The sequence below is a fragment of the Notolepis coatsorum genome, assembly GCF_963971535.1.
Source record: "Notolepis coatsorum genome assembly, chromosome: 11".
NCBI lineage: Eukaryota > Metazoa > Chordata > Actinopteri > Aulopiformes > Paralepididae > Notolepis > Notolepis coatsorum.
In genome coordinates, this window is record NC_140175.1 from 30,070,617 (window position 1) to 30,089,452 (window position 18,836).

The window sequence follows — 18,836 nt, forward strand, 5'->3', positions numbered from 1 at the left end:
AGAGAGACACACACAGATTATCAAAATAAATGTCAGTGTGCGTATAAATGTGTATCCTGAGTGAGAACTTCTTATTTTCCTAAATTGTTTATATAGATATCTATGACTAGAACCACGGGCGTTATTTTTTTTCGTAGCCGCATTTTGCGGAGACGCTCTCTGCTTGGCCACTACATGTGACATGTGCGCCCAATCGTGTGACGCCTGTTTCTACACCAGTTAAGCTTAGGCACTCTTTCGAAGTTGGTTAAGGTTAGAGTTTGTCTTAGAGCAGGGCGATAGAACACCAGCCCTGATTCCAAACTCTAACCTTAACCAACTTCGAAAGAGTCGCCTAAGCTTAATAACCAGTGACAAACTAGGCGTTAGGTAGTTTGCAGGCTGTTAGACCCGGAAATGGACAAAGACAGCTCGTCACGCGATTGGGCGCACATGTCAGTGGCCAATCAGAGAGCGTCTCCGCAAAATACGGCTACGGAAAATAACGCCTGACTCAGGTGAGTGAGGCGAACATTGTGCGACTCTCTTTTCGGGGGAGCCGACTGAAATAATGGCTGCGCCCACGGAGCATGGGCGGTGTTTTTGTCAATGGACATCGTTCATTCTCTTCATTTTAGCCGTTTCTTCTGTCCCCTCGGTCACCGCGCTCATAGAGGGACTGTACTGCGGCACGGACATCTGTTACGACGTCCTCGGCGTCGGAAGGGAAGCCGTCAAGGGAGACATAGCCCGGGCTTACCGACAGCTAGCCAAGAAGTACCACCCGGACAGGTTCCGAGCAGGGGACCCGGCGCAAGAAGCCGCTCAACAGCAGTTTCTACTCATCGCAACGGCCTATGAGACACTGAAGGTGGGTGGACACTACAGTTTGACATTTCTCTCACAGTGGATAGAAATATAAAGTAAGTAAGTAAGGCTACGTGGAGTTTAGCCTGAGTTGAGTTGGCCGACCTCAGATCAGCAGCGGTGCTGTGCTGACGTCAACCGGCTGCTTTGCCAATGTGGCACTTCTTCCTCAAGCCGACTTGATACTAAATGCCCACAGATGTTCTGACCGGACTATGCATTGCAAAACATCTATCAGGGGTGTAATTTCTCTCCTCTTCTTCTATTTTGTCCTGGTCACATCCATGATCCCGACCAGTGTTTTACAAATAAAGAATCAAATGCTCGGTGTTGCTGGCATACAGTAGCCACATCAGCATACAGTACGTCACACACCTCTGACTCTGAGTGATGATGTGTCCCAGACTCCCAGCGCATCGAGAAGATGTATAGCATAGCGTCACGTTTGAACACTACATCATATTTGTATCTATTTGTTACAAAAATGAATTGCACTACATCCATACCTTTTTGCATTTGAAAAAGTTTACATTTTGTACCTCATTGTTTGCATTTTGTACTTTAGGACGGTTGTACTTATTGTATATTTTGTATAGTGTTTGGACCTTATTATTTTTACTTTACTTTTTTTTTTTACTGTATGAAGCACATTCCCAGGGGGCTCATACAGAACCAAGCATTTCACTGTTCTTGTACTTTATATGTGACAAATAAAACAACTTTAAACCCTAAAGTATACTTATTTCAGTATTTCATATTTCAGGTTGCATTTCAGTCGGTTACCTGCTACTCCTATCCAGGGTGACTTACTGTACTCCACTATACCTTCCTATTGCCTACTATAAGCTATATATAACATAATATAATCTGGCCTAGGATGAGGAAACGAGGAAGGACTATGACTACATGCTGGACCACCCAGAGGAGTACTACCGCCACTACTACACCTACTACCGCAGGCGGCTGGCCCCCAAGGTTGATGTGCGGATAGTCATTCTGGTCACCGTCTGTGCCATATCAATTTTCCAGGTAGGCTGATTATCATATTACCAGCACTGTTATGTTGCATGTTACAGAACTCTTTTATCCAGCGCTGCAGTCATCAACTAATGTGTCATCAAGTGTGGGATCTATCCATCCATCTATCATCCATTCCTTTCTTTCCTCTCCTCTTCTGACATAAGATAAGATATTCCTTTATTGATCCCCTTGGGGAAATTCGGGGGTCATAGCAGCATGGGGGAGGGTGGAGGGGAGGTACAAGTATGGGCAGGGTAATAGTAGAAAGACTATTGCCCCAACTCTGCCTATTTTTAAGAATAGGCAAAAAAAAACCTGTGTCTGCTTTTAACTGCTGCTAAACCACTGTACCATTCTGTGTTCCTTTTTATATACATTTCTTTTTTATTCCAGAGAATCATTCTTTTTTTATGCTGTGCCTTCTTTTTATAGTTTTTTGTGCACAGCACGTTGGATTGCCTCCGTGTATATGTGCTTTATAAATAAATTTGACTTGACTAGTACAGATGGCAAAGCAACAAGGCCATCCATCCATCCAGCTATTCATTTGCTTAAGTGCCACAGGACTTGGCACAAGTTAGGCAGCACCGCAGGTGTCCAGGGCTCCCGGAAGACTTCAATGTCCTGGACAGGAAAGTTGTCCCGGAAAGAAGTTTGGCATCCAACCACAGTGCAAATGTAACAGTAAAGTGCAATAGTAATGTACAATGTACAGGTGATTAAACTGGGTATAAGATATACAGATTAGTACTACTAACTGAGTGTAGTGCTAATCAGATGTATTCACAGAGTTGTACTATAGTATTAATATATACAGTGATGCAGGTATAAAGACAGTATGGTAGTAGTCATACGGGCAAGCAGCGTGACTAGTAAGAGTAGGTAAGGGATATGTACAGATATAGTATCTAGTCTACAGATATGTAAAAGCCTTATTTGCAAGTATGTACAGACAAACATGTGTAATATATAATAATAACTTTATATAGCACCTTTCATACATGGATTGCAGCTCAAAGTGCTTCACAGCAAACAGGCATAACATTAGCATACAGTTGACAGAATAAAAGCAATGCATAAAGTGCAGACATAGGAATAGGTATAAAAGTAGTGCAATATAGAAAGTGCAGACATAAGAATAATATAAGTACAATAAGTACAATGTTGCTCGAAAGCATGTGAACCCCCCCCCCCAGAACAGCCAGTCCCCCAAACACCCCACACATCAACCCCATCAAAAGATGTATGTATATATACATACACTGTAAGAATAAAACATGAAAAAACCCAGCATTATTGTACATGCTATCATACAGTGTTATATGGGTGTATACGTAGGTATATAGAAGGGTTATATGTAGGTATATTCACAGATATGGATATACAGTATTTATATATATATGCGGTAAATTAATATATATGTGGTATATATAGCACTATTGTACATACATTGCATTACCTCCACTCTGCACTGCAGCAGCTCTCTCCGCTCATGGAATGACCGATTCCTTGAGGAAAAAAGTGTTTTGGTACAGCCAGGATGTCTTGAGTGTTTGGGTCCATGTACAGTAACACAACTCGGTTAACCACTACTTCAGCATGTCCATCCTCCGTATCAATAGTATAATAACATTGTTTGTTTTTATCTTTCTAACACTATGGTAGCTGTATTCCAACGCAACAAACTTTTTGTGGTAACGTTACTCCATATTCTAACTCCATCTTGTTGTTGCTCACACGCAACAATGAATTAATGAATGATCATTGCATTTATATAGTGCTTTTCTAGATACTCAAAGCGCTTTTACAATATAGGGTGGAAATTACCTCCTTCACCACCACTGTGTAGCACTCAATGTTGCACATACACTAGCACCAGGCACACATCACACTACACAATGGTTGAAAGGCTCAGGAGACACTGATAGATATCAGCCAATTAAGGGATTAATGTTGGATACCTGATGGAAATTTTACCAGGAACGTCGGGGGAACCCCCCACTCTTTGCGATAGGCGCCCTGGGTTCTTTAACGACCAAATTCAGTCAGGACCTCGGTTTAACATCTCATCCTAATAGTGCGGTGGCTTAGCACCAGATTTGAGAAGGATGTGGACGCGCCGGACAAAAGCACCAAATTTTTTCCACGTGTTCCTCATCATCATAGCTTTCATTTTGGGGTAGGGGCCACGTCATCATGATGGATTTCAAGATGGCCGCCATGTAAAATCAAGGTTCTGCCCATTAATAAATATCTTGGTCCATAGCGCGCTCAATATTTGAGCGAACATATATTGGTATCCCTGTAAACTAGATAAGCTAAGCTTTCCATTGGTATCATTTTCATTAAGCCCAACTGTTGGGAAGGGGGTTTTAATAGGCAATGATTCAAGATTATGTAAAATTTTCGCCTAGAAAAAACTGCCATGCTCATCTTCCAAAAGGTCCCTTGGCCGTTCACATGAATATATCAAAGTGAACATTGGTTTTATAGGTACCCACAAGCCTCTTCTTTCCAGACATACCCACTTTGTCCAACTTGCATGCTATTTGGGGCAATAATCAAGCAGGTTTGTGCATGTGGTACAAATGTGTAGAACATTCTAACAACTGCCAAAAATGTGAATGTTGGGTTAGGGTTTGTTGTTAGAATGTTGAACATAGAAGATCAATTTTGGTGTCAAACTATACATTTTCTGGGTCAATAAAAGTGTTAATGCTATTAAGTTGTGGTGGGGAGCATAGTGTAGCGTTTAGGGGGTGTGAGGTGATGAAGAAGGAGGTCGCGGTTCGGAGAGTGAGAAAGGAGGGTAAGTTGTCGTATGCTGAGGCGGTTAGCAGGGTAGCACAGGGCAGTCAAGAAAGGGTGCAGGGGGTGGAAGGAGGGCATGTGGCAGAGAGGGTAGAGCAGGTGGAAAGAGAGAGGGGAAGGGAGGAGAAATTAGGTATTGTGGCCTTCGTGGCAGGGGTAGTTACTGGTATGGCAGAGGCTAAGGGTAAAACAGCGATGGTGAAGATGATTGTTAGGATAGCGGTTCAACATCTGGGATTGGAAGGTCTGGGCTGGGAGGAGTTGTATAGCGAATTGGCTGAGGGGGCTGAGAGGGACAAAGCAGCCCAGAATAAGATCGCAGGGGGCAAGGAGGGTCCCGCGGAGGGGGGCTCAGACAGGAAGTAGCAGCATTAGCTGCACTCCAATGGACAATGTAGTTGATGACGGGGTCCAGTAGAAGGAGAAAAAGACGGTGAAGAAGGAGAAGAAGGAGAAGAAGAAGAGCCCATAAAAAGAATTGCGGAGGGCAGTAATACCCTGCCGGAAATTAAAATAAGAAGAAGAAGAAGAAGAATGTCACCAGATGAATATTTGTACCATTCTAACAACATATTTACATAATTTTTTACTTTAACAGTCAGACATGCATGAATCGAATAGACATTTTATTAGGATCACTCGTTACATTTATTATTATTATCATAACTCTTTAGCCCGTATAGGTGTATTTAACTGTTATGGAGATATTTTCGCTCGTCTTGTGCAGTGGTCTTGTGCCCGCGAAAATATCAGAATGTTTCATAAAAATTCCCGCGGTATACTGGCCAGCTCTCAGTGCGCATCTCGTGACAGCCGTCGTGGCTTAGCGCAGCCAGAGGACAGCGCGATAAAGGACATGTTTAAAAAGGCTAAACATAATATAACAGGTAAGTCAAGTGTCATTACTTTAGTTATCAAAGGTGGAATCTCTGGACATAAGCAATAGGGATGGGTACCGTTCACATTTGAACCGATACGGTACCGGTACCTGTGAATCGATACCGGTACCCTTTTTCGTACTTTAGTCTCTAAAAATGTAATCTACCTACCTCAGTCATAAAAAAAATATCCAAACTTCAAATAACTACACTTTCGACCGTTTTCGGCTTGCCATTGCCCCGACTGCTTTGTTGTTGAATCAAGTCAAATCCTAGGTAAGCGTATTGTAGAGGAGCCAAAGCTATATATTTAGGTTATTGTATTATATGAATGTTTATATGTTTATTTTTATAACCTTACATTGAAACGGCATTAGGAATATTGATTGGATTTAGATAGTCATTACAGTATGATGTCATAGTCAAACATTCTAGAACATTTGTGATGTCACAGTATGATGTCATGATGTCACAGTATGATGTCATAATCAAACATTCTAGTTTGTGTATCTACCGTAATTCCTCTAATAGTAACCGGTATTCAATTAAAAACCGGGTCTCTATTAATGACCGGGTGCGCTGTTGAGCTAAGCAATTATAAGCCGGCCTCCTAATACAAGCCGGGTATATTTAGTTATTGTTGTTATATGCTGGCCTGGCTGTGCAGTAAATACCATAATGGTATGGTGTTAATGTTTACCAAGAGAGTAAGCCTACCTCAGAATTGTATAAAACGAAATTATTATTATTATTATTATTATACCAGTATTGTGATTGCACTATTTTACTTTATTTAACTTTTTTTGACCACCTGTAAATGCACTGTTTACTACCGTATTTCATACAGTACTTGGTTTCAATAAATGAACCCAGTACATTTTACTGGGTTCAAACTGACACAAAAGGTTGATTTATTCATTATGATCGGTTTGAAAATTAGAAATATAGGCCTCTCTCTTATACATGCCTCCTCCTAATACAAGCCTGGTATCCGCTACAGTTGAAACAAATACAAGCCGGGGTTACTATTAGAGGAATTACGGTATATATATTCAACAATTCTCTCTGAAGAGCTCATTGTGCATCTTGAAACAGTGCTGAGCAGTACTGAACAGATAGCCTAAACAACATAGATTGAAGCCTGCATTTCTATACCAGGGTGCCTTGCCTACCGTTTTGCTGTTTATTTACGGCTTTCAGGGGAGGAGGAATTTTCATGTGTCGAGTCGGCTGTGATTTTGGAGACTGGGAAAATACAGTTTTCTTACCTTGTATTAGTGACGTGAATATTTAGGAAAATTTAGGATCACTTCTGTAAAGAAAGACTTCGCTGTGGAAGAGAAATAAACCATTTGGATATCTTTGTTTTACACCGGGAGCGGCTGTGGACCTTATTTTTCTTTATCAACGAACGTACTACTCACGAGTAAGCAACTTTAACCAGTAGAGTGGAACGTCGGCCCCGATACGTATATTGTGCGTGTGAACGTTGACATGAAAAGAAAAAACGTTAAAAAATAAATAAAGTGCAAAAAAAAAGAATTATTTTTCTTTCTTTTACGGTATCTCACGTGAATCGATACTCGGTAGTAACGACGTGTTTTGGTAAGTACCTTTTAAAAGTACCGAATTCGGTACCCATCCCTAATAAGCAATGACGTTATAGTTTAAAGCTAAACTATACGTTTTTCTCTCTTGTTAGAAGAGGGATAACTTCTTCAGTTAGATTTGATTTGATCTTTATTAATCTCGAACATTTTCAACCATAAACACATTTGTAATAACAAAAAATAAATAAAAACGAAATAAAATACAAATACATTTAAATATATCTTCCTATGGAGGGAATAATCAACATAGCTCAAGACAAATGGTTGTTCGAGAAGGGACAGAAAGAAGCAAAGCTTATCTGGTCCTGCCCCTTACAATATCATATTAATATGTAATAAGTTATCTATCAATACATAGTTAACTAACGGAATAGATAGTTAACTAATCAAAGTATCAGAATGTTTATAGAAATTCCTGCGGCCTGCGGGCCATCCTCTCCTCAGTCACGACTCACGAGAGCATTCGCAAATTATGCTGCATGCATGCATATCATTGTCAAACGGTGCACGTCTCGAGTCGTGCCACTGTCGGTTGCTTGGTTGACAGTGGCATGCACGAGACCACTGCACAAGACCTCCGAAAATATCAGAATGTTTCATAAAAATTCCTGCGGTGGCCATACTCTCAGTGCACGTCTCATGACAGCTGTCGGTGGCTATACCGGTCATCAACACCGTAATGACCAAACGACCAGGATATTCTTCATAGCATTAACACATTTATTGACCCAGAAAATGTGTAGTTTGACATAGGGGTGGACGGTATAAACGGTATACGGTATAAACGGTATGAATTTGCGCTACGGTATGGATTTTGACTATACCTTGTAACCGGTAGAGCAGCTCTAAAATAGCAATGACGTCATGTAACCACAGCCAGGGCGTGACTATTTCACTCTTTTTTGCCCCTAAAAATAGATAGAATTAGTCATAATAGATGTGCGAACTGGAAAAAGTTATTTAGGAGCACAGAGGCTTCACGCAGTGGGCGTGTCAACACGCAATTGTCATTTCATAATATACAGAAGCAAACTAGCTCTTCCACCCTGCGTTTGAAGGCTGTGTGACAACTTCTCTCGCAAGTCGCACAGTTTCTATGTGTAATGTAAACTCTGCGACGAGTCCAATGGTCTAACATGCTTTGCATCCTCGCCATTCTGGAATGCCCACGTCGCGCTAAAACCTTATGTAATGTTAACTGTGGATGTACTAGCCTCAGCAAGCTAACGTTAGCTGGCTCCACTATAGCAGCCTGTCGATGTACTAGCCTCAGCAAGCTAATGTTAGCTGGCTCCACTAGCAGCCTGTCGATGTACTAGCCTCAGCAAGCTAACGTTAGCTGGCTCCACTAGCAGCCTGTTGATGTACTAGCCTCAGCAAGCTAACGTTAGCTCCACTCTAGCAGCCTCCTCCCTCCCTCCCTCTCTCTCTTTCTGCTAACCATCCTGATTCGATTCTTGAAGCTATTTAATTAAAAAGGAAGATATTGATGGACATTAGCTATAGTATAGCTCAGCAGCTGTAACATAATAAGTGTATTACCACTTCAGAAGCATTTATATAGACATTTTAAGATGAGTTAATATACCGTGATATATACCGTTACGTCTATGCTTCAAATTATACCGTGATATACATTTTAGACCATACCGTCCAGCCCTAGTTTGACACCAAAATTGATCTTCTATGTTCAACATTCTAACAAACAAACCCTAACCCAATGTTTGACACATTTGTACCACATGCACAAGCCTGCTTGATTATTGCCCCAAATAGCATGCAAGTTGGACAAAGTGGGTATGTCTGGAAAGAAGAGGCTTGTGGGTACCTATAAAACCAATGTTCACTCTGATATATTCATGTGAACAGCCAAGGGACCTTTTGGAAGATGAGCATAGCATGGCAGTTTTTTCTAGGTTGAAAATTTTACATAATTTTGAATCAGCGCCTATTAAAACCCCCTTCCCAACAGTTGGGCTTAATGAAAATTGTACCAATGGAAAGCTTAGCTTCTCTAGTTTACAGGGATACCAATACCTTTGTGTTCACTCAAATATTGAGCGCGCTATGGACCAAGATATTTATTAATGGGCAGAACCTTGATTTTACATGGCGGCCATCTTGAAATCCATCATGATGACGTGGCCCCTACCCCAAAATGAAAGCTATGGTGATGGGGAACACATGGAAAAAATTTGGTGCTTTTGTCCGGCGCGTCCACATTTTTTTGCTAAGCCACCGCACTATAAGGACGGCAGAGGACGGAGTGCTCCCTGCTGCACAGTCTTGACCGGGGCTCAAACCGGTGATCTTTCGTGATCTGTTTGAGCAAGAACACTCACTTTTAGTGGACGTACGTTACTTGATAACCAAATAAAAAGAAGGGGGAATTATTTCCACAGACCGCAGCTGCAACCAGTCCATCAACTATGTGCGTATTGAACCCCAAGAACCTCCATCTTCCCTTCCTGACCTCCTTCCTTTTATTTATTCAAATTTTCCATCTCTTCCCCACAGTACTACAGCTGGCATAGCAGCTACAAGGAGGCAATCGGCTACCTGGTCACCGTGCCAAAGTACCGCATCCAGGCAACCGAGATTGCTAAGGAACAAGGCCTCCTCAATCGAACCAAGGAGAAGGGTAAGAACCGGCGATCGAAGGAGGAAATGCGAGAACAGGATGAGGAGGTGATCCGTGACATCATCAAGAATAAGATTGACATTAAAGGAGGCTACCAGAAACCGAATCTCTCTGACATCCTGCTGTGTAAGCTTGTGCTGTTCCCCTACTACCTGACCGGCTATGCTGTCTGGTACGTTTCCTGGGTCTACCGCTTCACCATCCGCAGGGAGGAGTACGGAGAAGAGGAGAAGCTCTATCTCACTAGGTAAGATCAGATAAGATAAGACCAGATATTCCTTTATTGATCCCCTTGGGGAAATTCAGGCATCATAGCAGCATGGGGGGGGGGGGGGGGGTACAGGTATGGGCATGGTAATAGTAGAAGACATAAATACAGGCAATAAAATTATAGTACAGTAGAAAAGTAAAAATAGGCAGTGTAAACAATATAATTAACTCTGAATATACGCATCTGCAGATGAGGGTCTGTATGCCCTATCAGTTAAGATAAGATAAGATATTCCTTTATTGATCCCCTTGGGGAAATTCAGGCATCATAGCAGCATGGGGGGGAGGGGGGGGGGGTACAGGTAGTAAAACAACACGGTATACAGGTAGTAAAAAACAACACAGGCAGTGTAAACAATTTGATCAATATGGTCAATATAATTTACTATCTGACTAGCTGAGGAATATTCACATTATTCACAGTGTCACATAAGGTGCAGTATGCATGAGGTAGTGTTATATTATATATTACAATAAATATGGCTACAATAAACACTAGAGTCTAAATATATACTACGAGTAAGGTGTAACTAAGGAGGAGGTGGTGGGTGAAAGGGGGATTGTATTTACATTGTTAGCAAAAACTCACATACCACATGACAAGGAGATTTTACTGATGAACGGAATGAGTGACAGATTGAAAATGGTACCTGGATAATTAATGGAGGCCTCAAGGTGTATTCAAGTGAAGTCAATTTCTAGTATTCGATGACGACATTGCTGGGGCTGGGTATCGTTTGAAATGGTTTGATACTGGTGCCAATACCAATACCTGGAATTCGATACCGATACCAAAATGATTCTTCGATACCTTACTTTGCTGAGTTATGTGTGCATTGCGTGTGCTCTGTAAGCCAATTGGAGGCTTTGTTACATTTTTGATGATTTTGGATGGTAGAACAGAAGACATGTTATATCTTGGAACAAAACAGACTCACTGATGAGATTAACTACATAGGTATTGACATTTGGCATCGAATGACACGGTGTCATTCGATACAGAATTTTTATACCACAGCATTTTTCGAAGCTCGGTAGTATTGAAGCAATTCAATCGATACCATAAGAGTTTCAAATTTCAATACTTGGCCCTAATCATCGCAGACATCATCTTTGTTGGCAAACGAGAGGTGATTGTAACAAATGTACATATTCAGCTCTACCTTCATGCATATTATGACTTCTTTTTTTATATGATGCAATGATAACTTATTAACTTGTTCTATGGCATCATCAGGAGAAACATGAAGATGTCCCAGTCTCAGTTTGACAGCTTGGAAGACGAGCTCAAAGACACCTTTCTGGAAAAAAGCCTCTGGATCAGAGAGAAATATGTGGTATGTTGGAAGACCTGACTTAGTTTTATTTATTTATGTAGTTTGTTGCTGGGAAACCTCACTGTACACTGTGTATAATGACGCAATGGCCATGATATTTAGTTTAATTTATTTGACAAAATCACAAGTCATAAAAAACAACTTGCATTCAGTGTCAAGGATAACATGATAAAGTGGAGGATTGTTTTCCTTCATGGTCCTTGCTGTTACTGGGACAATATATACTGTACATTTACATGAAAATATATATATATAAAAAAAAAGACAGTCACCTATATATATAATATGATTGTCGGTCCTGTTTATACCAGGGTTGGGATCAATTCAATTTAAATTCAATCATTTTAATTTTAAGGTATCCAACTGACTTTTCTTGTAAACAGCCCACTTTTGTGTTTGAACCAGTCCCTAGAATCTACTCTTGATTCCAGCGTTTGAACCAGGCCCTAGAATCTACTCCTTTTTTTAAATACATTTTTTGTTCTCACTTTTTCTTTTTCTTTTTGATCAAATTTTTATTCAGTTTATTTTTTTTGACATAACACAACAACAACAACCATACAACAATAATAATAATAATAATAATAATAATAATAATAATAATAATAATAATAATAATAATAATAATAATAATAATAATAATAATAATAATAATAATAATAATAATAATGACAGGACATAATATAAAATTAAATATTTCAACAGACCTAAAATAAAAGACAATTATAAAGGGAAATAGACACATGTATTACGATGAACCACCTGAGTCCCCTCCATCTCCAGACCCATCAGCCACAAGTCACAACCCCGGAGGACCCACAGCCCGGCCCCCCGCGAGCCACTTTTTCTGTATTTTTGCTCCCATCCCAATTTAGTCGCTATGCCAATTCCCTTCCTGGTCGTTGCGCGCATTGCCCCACTGTCGGCCTAGGGAGGGTGTAGAACTACCACATGCCTCCTCCGATACATGTGGAGTCAGCCAGCCGCTTCTTTTCACCTGACGGCGAGGACTCTCACTGGGGGAATGTAACGCGTGCAGAGGTTCACGCTATTTCCCCCCGATTCCCTCCCTGCTGAACAGGCGCCCCGACCGACCAGTAGGAACCGCAGTTTACAACGACCAGGACACATACCCCGCCGGCTTCCCACCCGCTAACACTGCCAATTGTGTTAGTAGGGACGACTGACCAAGCCGGAGGTACCGCTGACAGCTGGATTCGATCCCAGAGTCTCTGCGGTGGTAGGCATTCTCCACTGCGCTACCCAGCCGCTCCTAGAATCTACTCTTGATTCCAGTGTTTGAACCAGGCCCTAGAATCTACTGTTGATTCCAGCGTTTGAACCAAGCCCTAGAATCTACTCTTGATTCCAGTGTTTGAACCAGGCCCTAGAATCTACTCTTGATTCCAGTGTTTGAACCAGGCCCTAGAATCTACTCTTGATTCCAGCGTTTGAACCAGGCCCTAGAATCTATTCTTGATTCCAGTGTTTGAACCAGGCCCTAGAATCTACAGTTGATTTATGCCTTTCTCCCCATTTCCGCCTCCCCCAGGTGTACAAACACGAACAGGAAGAGGAGATGAAGATGAAGATGGCCTTGGATCCCAGGATGAAGAGGTACAGACGCTGGATGAAGAATGAAGGACCCGGGCGACTGACCTTCGCTGACGACTGATGGGCCACTCACCTGTACATATCTACTGACTGGGTGCCAGTACGCACAGATAACGCACTGTCCTCTGTGCATATTATGTCAAATACGTGTACAGAAAGATTGACAATGCCTGTTTATATTATCAAGATCAAGAGATATTTTTCATAGCGATATTGTATTGGACTTTAAAAATAGGTGAGAGAGATGAAACTATGAGCATATTTCCAGAATTTGGCTTTGGACCCCCCCCCCCCCCTTTTTTTTCTTTTTATAGTTTTTGGAAGATTTTGTGATTTCTGCCCTTTTAACCCCGTGAATTCCAGCTTTGCTTTTGGTGTTTTGATCACATCCCTGTATGAGATATTTTCAAAGCCAGTGTCGGAAGGCTTTCACTACGCTGCTCGGTACAAGCTAATCCACTGCTCCTCAGAGTGGATACATCCAGCAAACTAAAGAAAACAGTCACACCTTTCTATCATGTGCCGGCAACAACTGACATTTTGGCATTTTTTTTACTCCCCCTTAATTAAGATAAAGGGCAAAAATGTATGCTCTCCAGGCACCCCCCCTCCTGTTAGACGCCTTCTGGAAGATTACGTGCAACTGATCTGATTTGTAGTACTGCTGATACCTTTTGTATTAGAAGCAGGAGCCATGGCAACTCAACCAGGAAGGGATACCTTGAGGGGGAAATGAGATCCTAATCTCAACCCAAACATTTCAGTCCACCGAGTCACTTGACGCGATCTGCACGTTCTGTCTCCCAGCGCTCTACCCAAGCAAGGAGGATGATGCAACTTTGTTTACAGAGAGTTGTGCAAGTGTGTGTTTTTAGGAATATTGCCAGTTGCTGACATGACAGTTGGGAGATCTGAATGTGCAATGTCACCTATCTCAGTGTAACCAACTTTGCGAAGGCAGCGAGTGACCACTTTGGAACATTAAAGCTAGATTACTTCGAGCATCGAGTGGATCGAGTATTTGGCTCGAGATTTGGCCCTGAATCATGTTACATCGTCAATTCTTGAGGAATTCTTGCTGTCACCATTGTTTCTTTTGTGCTTTTTAGACTGAAGCAGTGGGGGGGGGGGGGGGGTTTACATACTCCCTCCAACTCTGTTATAACATGCTTTTTTTATTTAATAAAGGTATGGACTGGGGTGTGGCCAAGAGAACCTTAGCAACAATAACCAGCTTTGTTATCGAGTGCTAAGAAGCTTGCGGGCTGGTCCACTGTAGCCTTGTTCACTTTGTCCATTTGCTCTACTGATGGCTCCAGTGATGCATATGGTCAGACAATAGGTACGTTACAAATACACAATACAACTGTATTAATCCCCATGGGAGGACGGTTTAGGATTGACCGATAGTGGCGGTACATGGTCTCCTGTTTCCTGCATTACGTGTACGAAGTCACTGTGCGTCAGATGACTCTACCATATAGTGTTCTCATGATGAATGCATTTTTCATACCAATAATGGCACATTGCCATTAATGCAGTTAACCCTGCAGTGGCTGTTTTGGTGTTCATAACAGTTTGAAGACAAATTTCCACATTTGTCACTAAATCTCCCTTAATTGCCTCTCATTTGATAACTATCTCTAGTTGTTTTTCATATGGTGAGGGGACTTCCAGTACTGAACAGCCTAGTCATCACTGGCATAATGTACCTGCCGGGCTAGAAGTCAGTCACATATATAAACTAGTGCATTTTAATGTGTCTGTCCTTATTTATTCCATTTCCAGATGATCTTAGCATTGAGACGCTTTTGGGAAACCTAGCCTAGTCTTACATAATGCTAAATTGGTTCTTGAATAAGTGGTCATAAATGTCTTCACTATGAATATGTGTCTTATTTATTTGTTTTTACGGAAACCTTTTCACAAATCTGTCCAAACGTCATGGCTTTTGATTTCTATTATTTAAAAGGGCATAGCTGAATCAAGTCTTGTTTCCCATATACTGGATGCTGGAAATTCAAATGTTGAATGAATACATGTTATAAGTTGTGTATTTTCTATCAGTAAAGACTCACTGACTCTTGTTGCTAGTCAGGAACATGCATGGGTTCACCACAAGGGGGAGCACAATATCATTGAAAACCAAAGTCAATTCAAGTCAATATTGGTTCTGTCCAGAATTTTCTTTTAAACTTTGTTTTAACCAGGCGGGTTGACCAAGAACTATTCTTTATCTCCAGTAACAGCCTGTGGGAGTAGTTGCAGGAAAGAGGGTTACATACTGTACTACACACACACACCTGGGAGCTGCACAGTACAGTCAGTCCATTACTGGGCACTTAACAGCTCTATTGGAGTAGGAGGGAATTAAACGGAACATCACCTAAATAAAAAATGCCAATATGTTATTTCCATGGCTTAGGAAAGTTCAATCAATATTTGTGAACATGAGCTACTCTCTCCCAAAGCCAGAAACTAGAGAAGCAAGAATGAAAACATGTGATGTCATCAAGTATAAAGTCTGGAGCTGCTCCATAGACGATGAATGGGAGACTGATTTTGTGGACCCACAGAACGTTTTGTTCTTTTTTTTTATCCAAATTCATTCAAACCTATTTATTCTCGAAAGGCAACTGAGGTTTCCCTCATTTATAGTTACGTCAGAGATGAGCAATCATAAATGAATTTGGAAAGATTGAGACGTGTATTTTTTTATCAGTAAAGACTCACTGACTCTTGTTGTTAGTCAGGAACATGCATGGGTTCACCACAAGGGGGAGCACAATATCATTGAAAACCAAAGTCACACCCCCCCTTGTCAGGATATTGGTTCTGTCCAGAATGTTCTTTTAAACTTTGTTTTAACCAGGCGGGTTGACTAAGAACTATTCTTTATCTCCAGTAACAGCCTGTGGGAGTAGTTGCAGGAAAGAAGAGGGTTACATACAGTACTACACACACACACCTGGGAGCTGCACAATACAGTTAGTCCATTACTGGGCACTTAACAGCTCTATTGGAGGAGGGAATTAAATGGAACTGACATCACCTAAATAAAAAATGCCAATATGTTATTTCTATGGCTTAGGAAAGTTCAATCAATATTTGTGAACATGAGCTACTCTCTCCCAAAGCCAGAAACCAGAGAAGCAAGAATGAAAACGTGTGATGTCATCAAGTATAAAGTCTGGAGCTGCTCCATAGACGATGAATGGGAGACTGATTTTGTGGACCCACAGAACGTTTTGTGTTCTTTTTTATATCCAAATTCATTCAAACCTATTTATTCTCGAAAGGCAACTGAGGTTTCCCTCATTTACAGTTACGTCAGAGATAAGCAATCATAAATAAAGCATAAAAACCACACGGCATATGGCATCACAGCATTAAGACAAGACGAGGGTAACGATAACGAATCAATTAAAACACGTACATTGATTGACCATGGTTAGTGATCAAGGTCTTAAAGGAACACGTCAACATTTTGGGAAATTATCTTATCGTCTTCTCCAGAGATAGACAAGAAGATATATACCAGTTTCCTCTCTGTGCGTTCAGTAGAAAGCTATCCATCTTCTTGTCTCTCTCTCTGGAGAAGACTAAGCTAATTTCCCAAAATGTTGGCGTGTTCCTTTAAAGCTCTGTAACAGAGGGGAGCATCTCAATATTTAGGGACAGTTGGAGTTCATTCCATGACCTGAGCAAACTCGGGTGACCTCAAGAACCAGCCAACCACTAGAACCGGTTCCAACGTTCCATTCCAATAATAATGATGTGACATAAGGAGGTAGCTTACCAGTAAGGGCCTTAAAATGAACAAATTAATTCGCTTTATTCTATTGTAGTGTTCTCAATGTCTGAAACAGAAAATGTACCCATATACTCAGGACATTCCCCCAGGTGTTCTCAATGTCTCAATCTTCCCCAATTCACCGTCTATGACTTGCTATACTTTTTAGACTTTTCCAGAGGGTAGAATTTGACGTGTCAACGAAGGAGTAAGTGGCTCACAGCCCCAAACCCCCCACATCACAACCTGTACACGGTATGCTATTCAGTTTTAAGAATGAGTACTAATGTTACACTATTACGCTTGGCCTGTGAGAACGGAAATGAGTGCTAGTACCAGAGGCACCTCTTTATAGTTTAATGTGCTCCTTTTATCTGCACGCAAACCGGCTCCATTACAACAGGCCCAGGTGAAATACTTTTTTAGGGGTCGCTGCTTATAATACGCTATATTATAATGGAGTTGATGCAGTGTAGCCACTAGCCATATCATGTTAGAAGAAATAAATGAAACAAACAAAACAATAAAGTACTATATGACAGCCAAGACAATGAAATGCAATCCCAACAGTAGCCAATAGTCTCCACATACTTAAGGAACACGCCAACCTTTTGGGAAATTACCTTATTTGCCATCTACCCTGGAGTTAGACAAGCAGATACATATCATTTTCTTCTCTGTGCATGCATTAGGCTTAGGCAACAGCCGCACCGTTAGCCTAGCTTAGCGTCATCCACTGGAAGTAGGTGTGCCAGTGTAGCCTAGTCAGGGGTGCGTTGGTCATGGGACGAGGTTGCACGCTGAGCAACCGGCTCTGTGAGCAGAAGCTCACTTCAGTGACCTTTGGGAAGTATTTCAACATGTACAAGGGGTATCCCAGTGGTGTGTAGTGTATCTTGTAGACCAGGCCCATTGCAAGTTGCTGTACTCTGTCGTCTACTCTAAGCCATCCTAGGTTGTCAAAATGTGCAGGGGTGAGGTGTGTTTTAGGAGTAAGGCCAAGTAGAAGTCTGACCAGTTTGTTTTGTGATGTTTGTAGCCTTGTTTTTAGGGCCTTTTGAGGTGCTTTGATACCATGAGGTGCAAGCATAGTCGTAGTACCCTTGAATGAGTGCTCCTGTTATTCTTGTTTACCAGAGAGGAGATCCGGTACAAGAATCTTGTTCGTTGGTTGACTTTTTTGATGACATTGGTTGCCATTTTGTCACAGGAAAGAGTTGCCTCTAGGATGGAACCCAGGTAGGTAATTTCATCTTTCCTTGTGACAATAATGTCACCCACTGTAACAGAGAAGCCGTTTGCCTTGCTGAGTTTGCTATTTGATCCAAAGAGAACAGGATAGTTTGTTATCAGCGAGCCAGGTGCAGATTCATCATCTCAAAAGCCCTGTTTTTTTTTAAACTTTCTTTTATTGCAAGGGATAGACCAGGGGTCTCAAACTCATTCCATCGTGGGCCAAGTTCATTTTAACTACGCATTGCACCAGGTGAGTTAGTTAAAGAGGTGAGCCAATTAGTGAAATCATCAGCTGGTGTTTAGGCAAGGCTGGAATGAAACCAAGCATACACTCTGCCCACAATGGAATGTGTTCTGCGATAGACAATTCTGAAATTAAAGAACAGAGGACACTTTTTTTTGCATTAAAATGATTTAATGTTCCTCTCTGGGTTGTCAGGGAGCTGCTGCTGTATGTCTGTGTCTCTCACACTGGTCAGATCATCAGATATAGAGAGCCAGGGTGTTGCAGTGTTTGGGTCCAGAGTGACAGGAGTGAACTTGACCCTCTCCTTCATGTTCTCCCAGACTCTGAAGGTCAGGTTGCCCAGGTGTTTGGCCTTGTCTATCAGCGCTCCTGAGACCAGCTGTGGGTGAGGCAGGTTGCACTGAGCTCTGGAAGAATATTCAAGAGTCAGTCCTGCTGTGGGCTTAGCTTCAGAGCCGCAGAGAAGAGATATTGATTTCCATAAAAATAACTGTATTCCTGGGGCGCCCCAGTGGCGCACCGCATAGTGCCTA

General features: G+C 41.6%; 1 protein-coding gene across 1 annotated transcript; it reads left to right on the plus strand.

The window, feature by feature from the left end:
* Window positions 1-546: 546 nt before the first annotated feature.
* Window positions 547-14,140, plus strand: dnajc25 (DnaJ (Hsp40) homolog, subfamily C, member 25). Its single transcript, XM_084324332.1, has 5 exons — window positions 547-850; window positions 1,723-1,875; window positions 9,683-10,053; window positions 11,314-11,413; window positions 12,966-14,140. Exons 1-5 carry the CDS (start codon window positions 551-553, stop codon window positions 13,086-13,088), a joined length of 1,047 nt encoding a protein of 348 aa, XP_084180458.1. The 5' UTR covers window positions 547-550; the 3' UTR covers window positions 13,089-14,140.
* The last annotated feature ends 4,696 nt before the right edge of the window (window positions 14,141-18,836 follow it).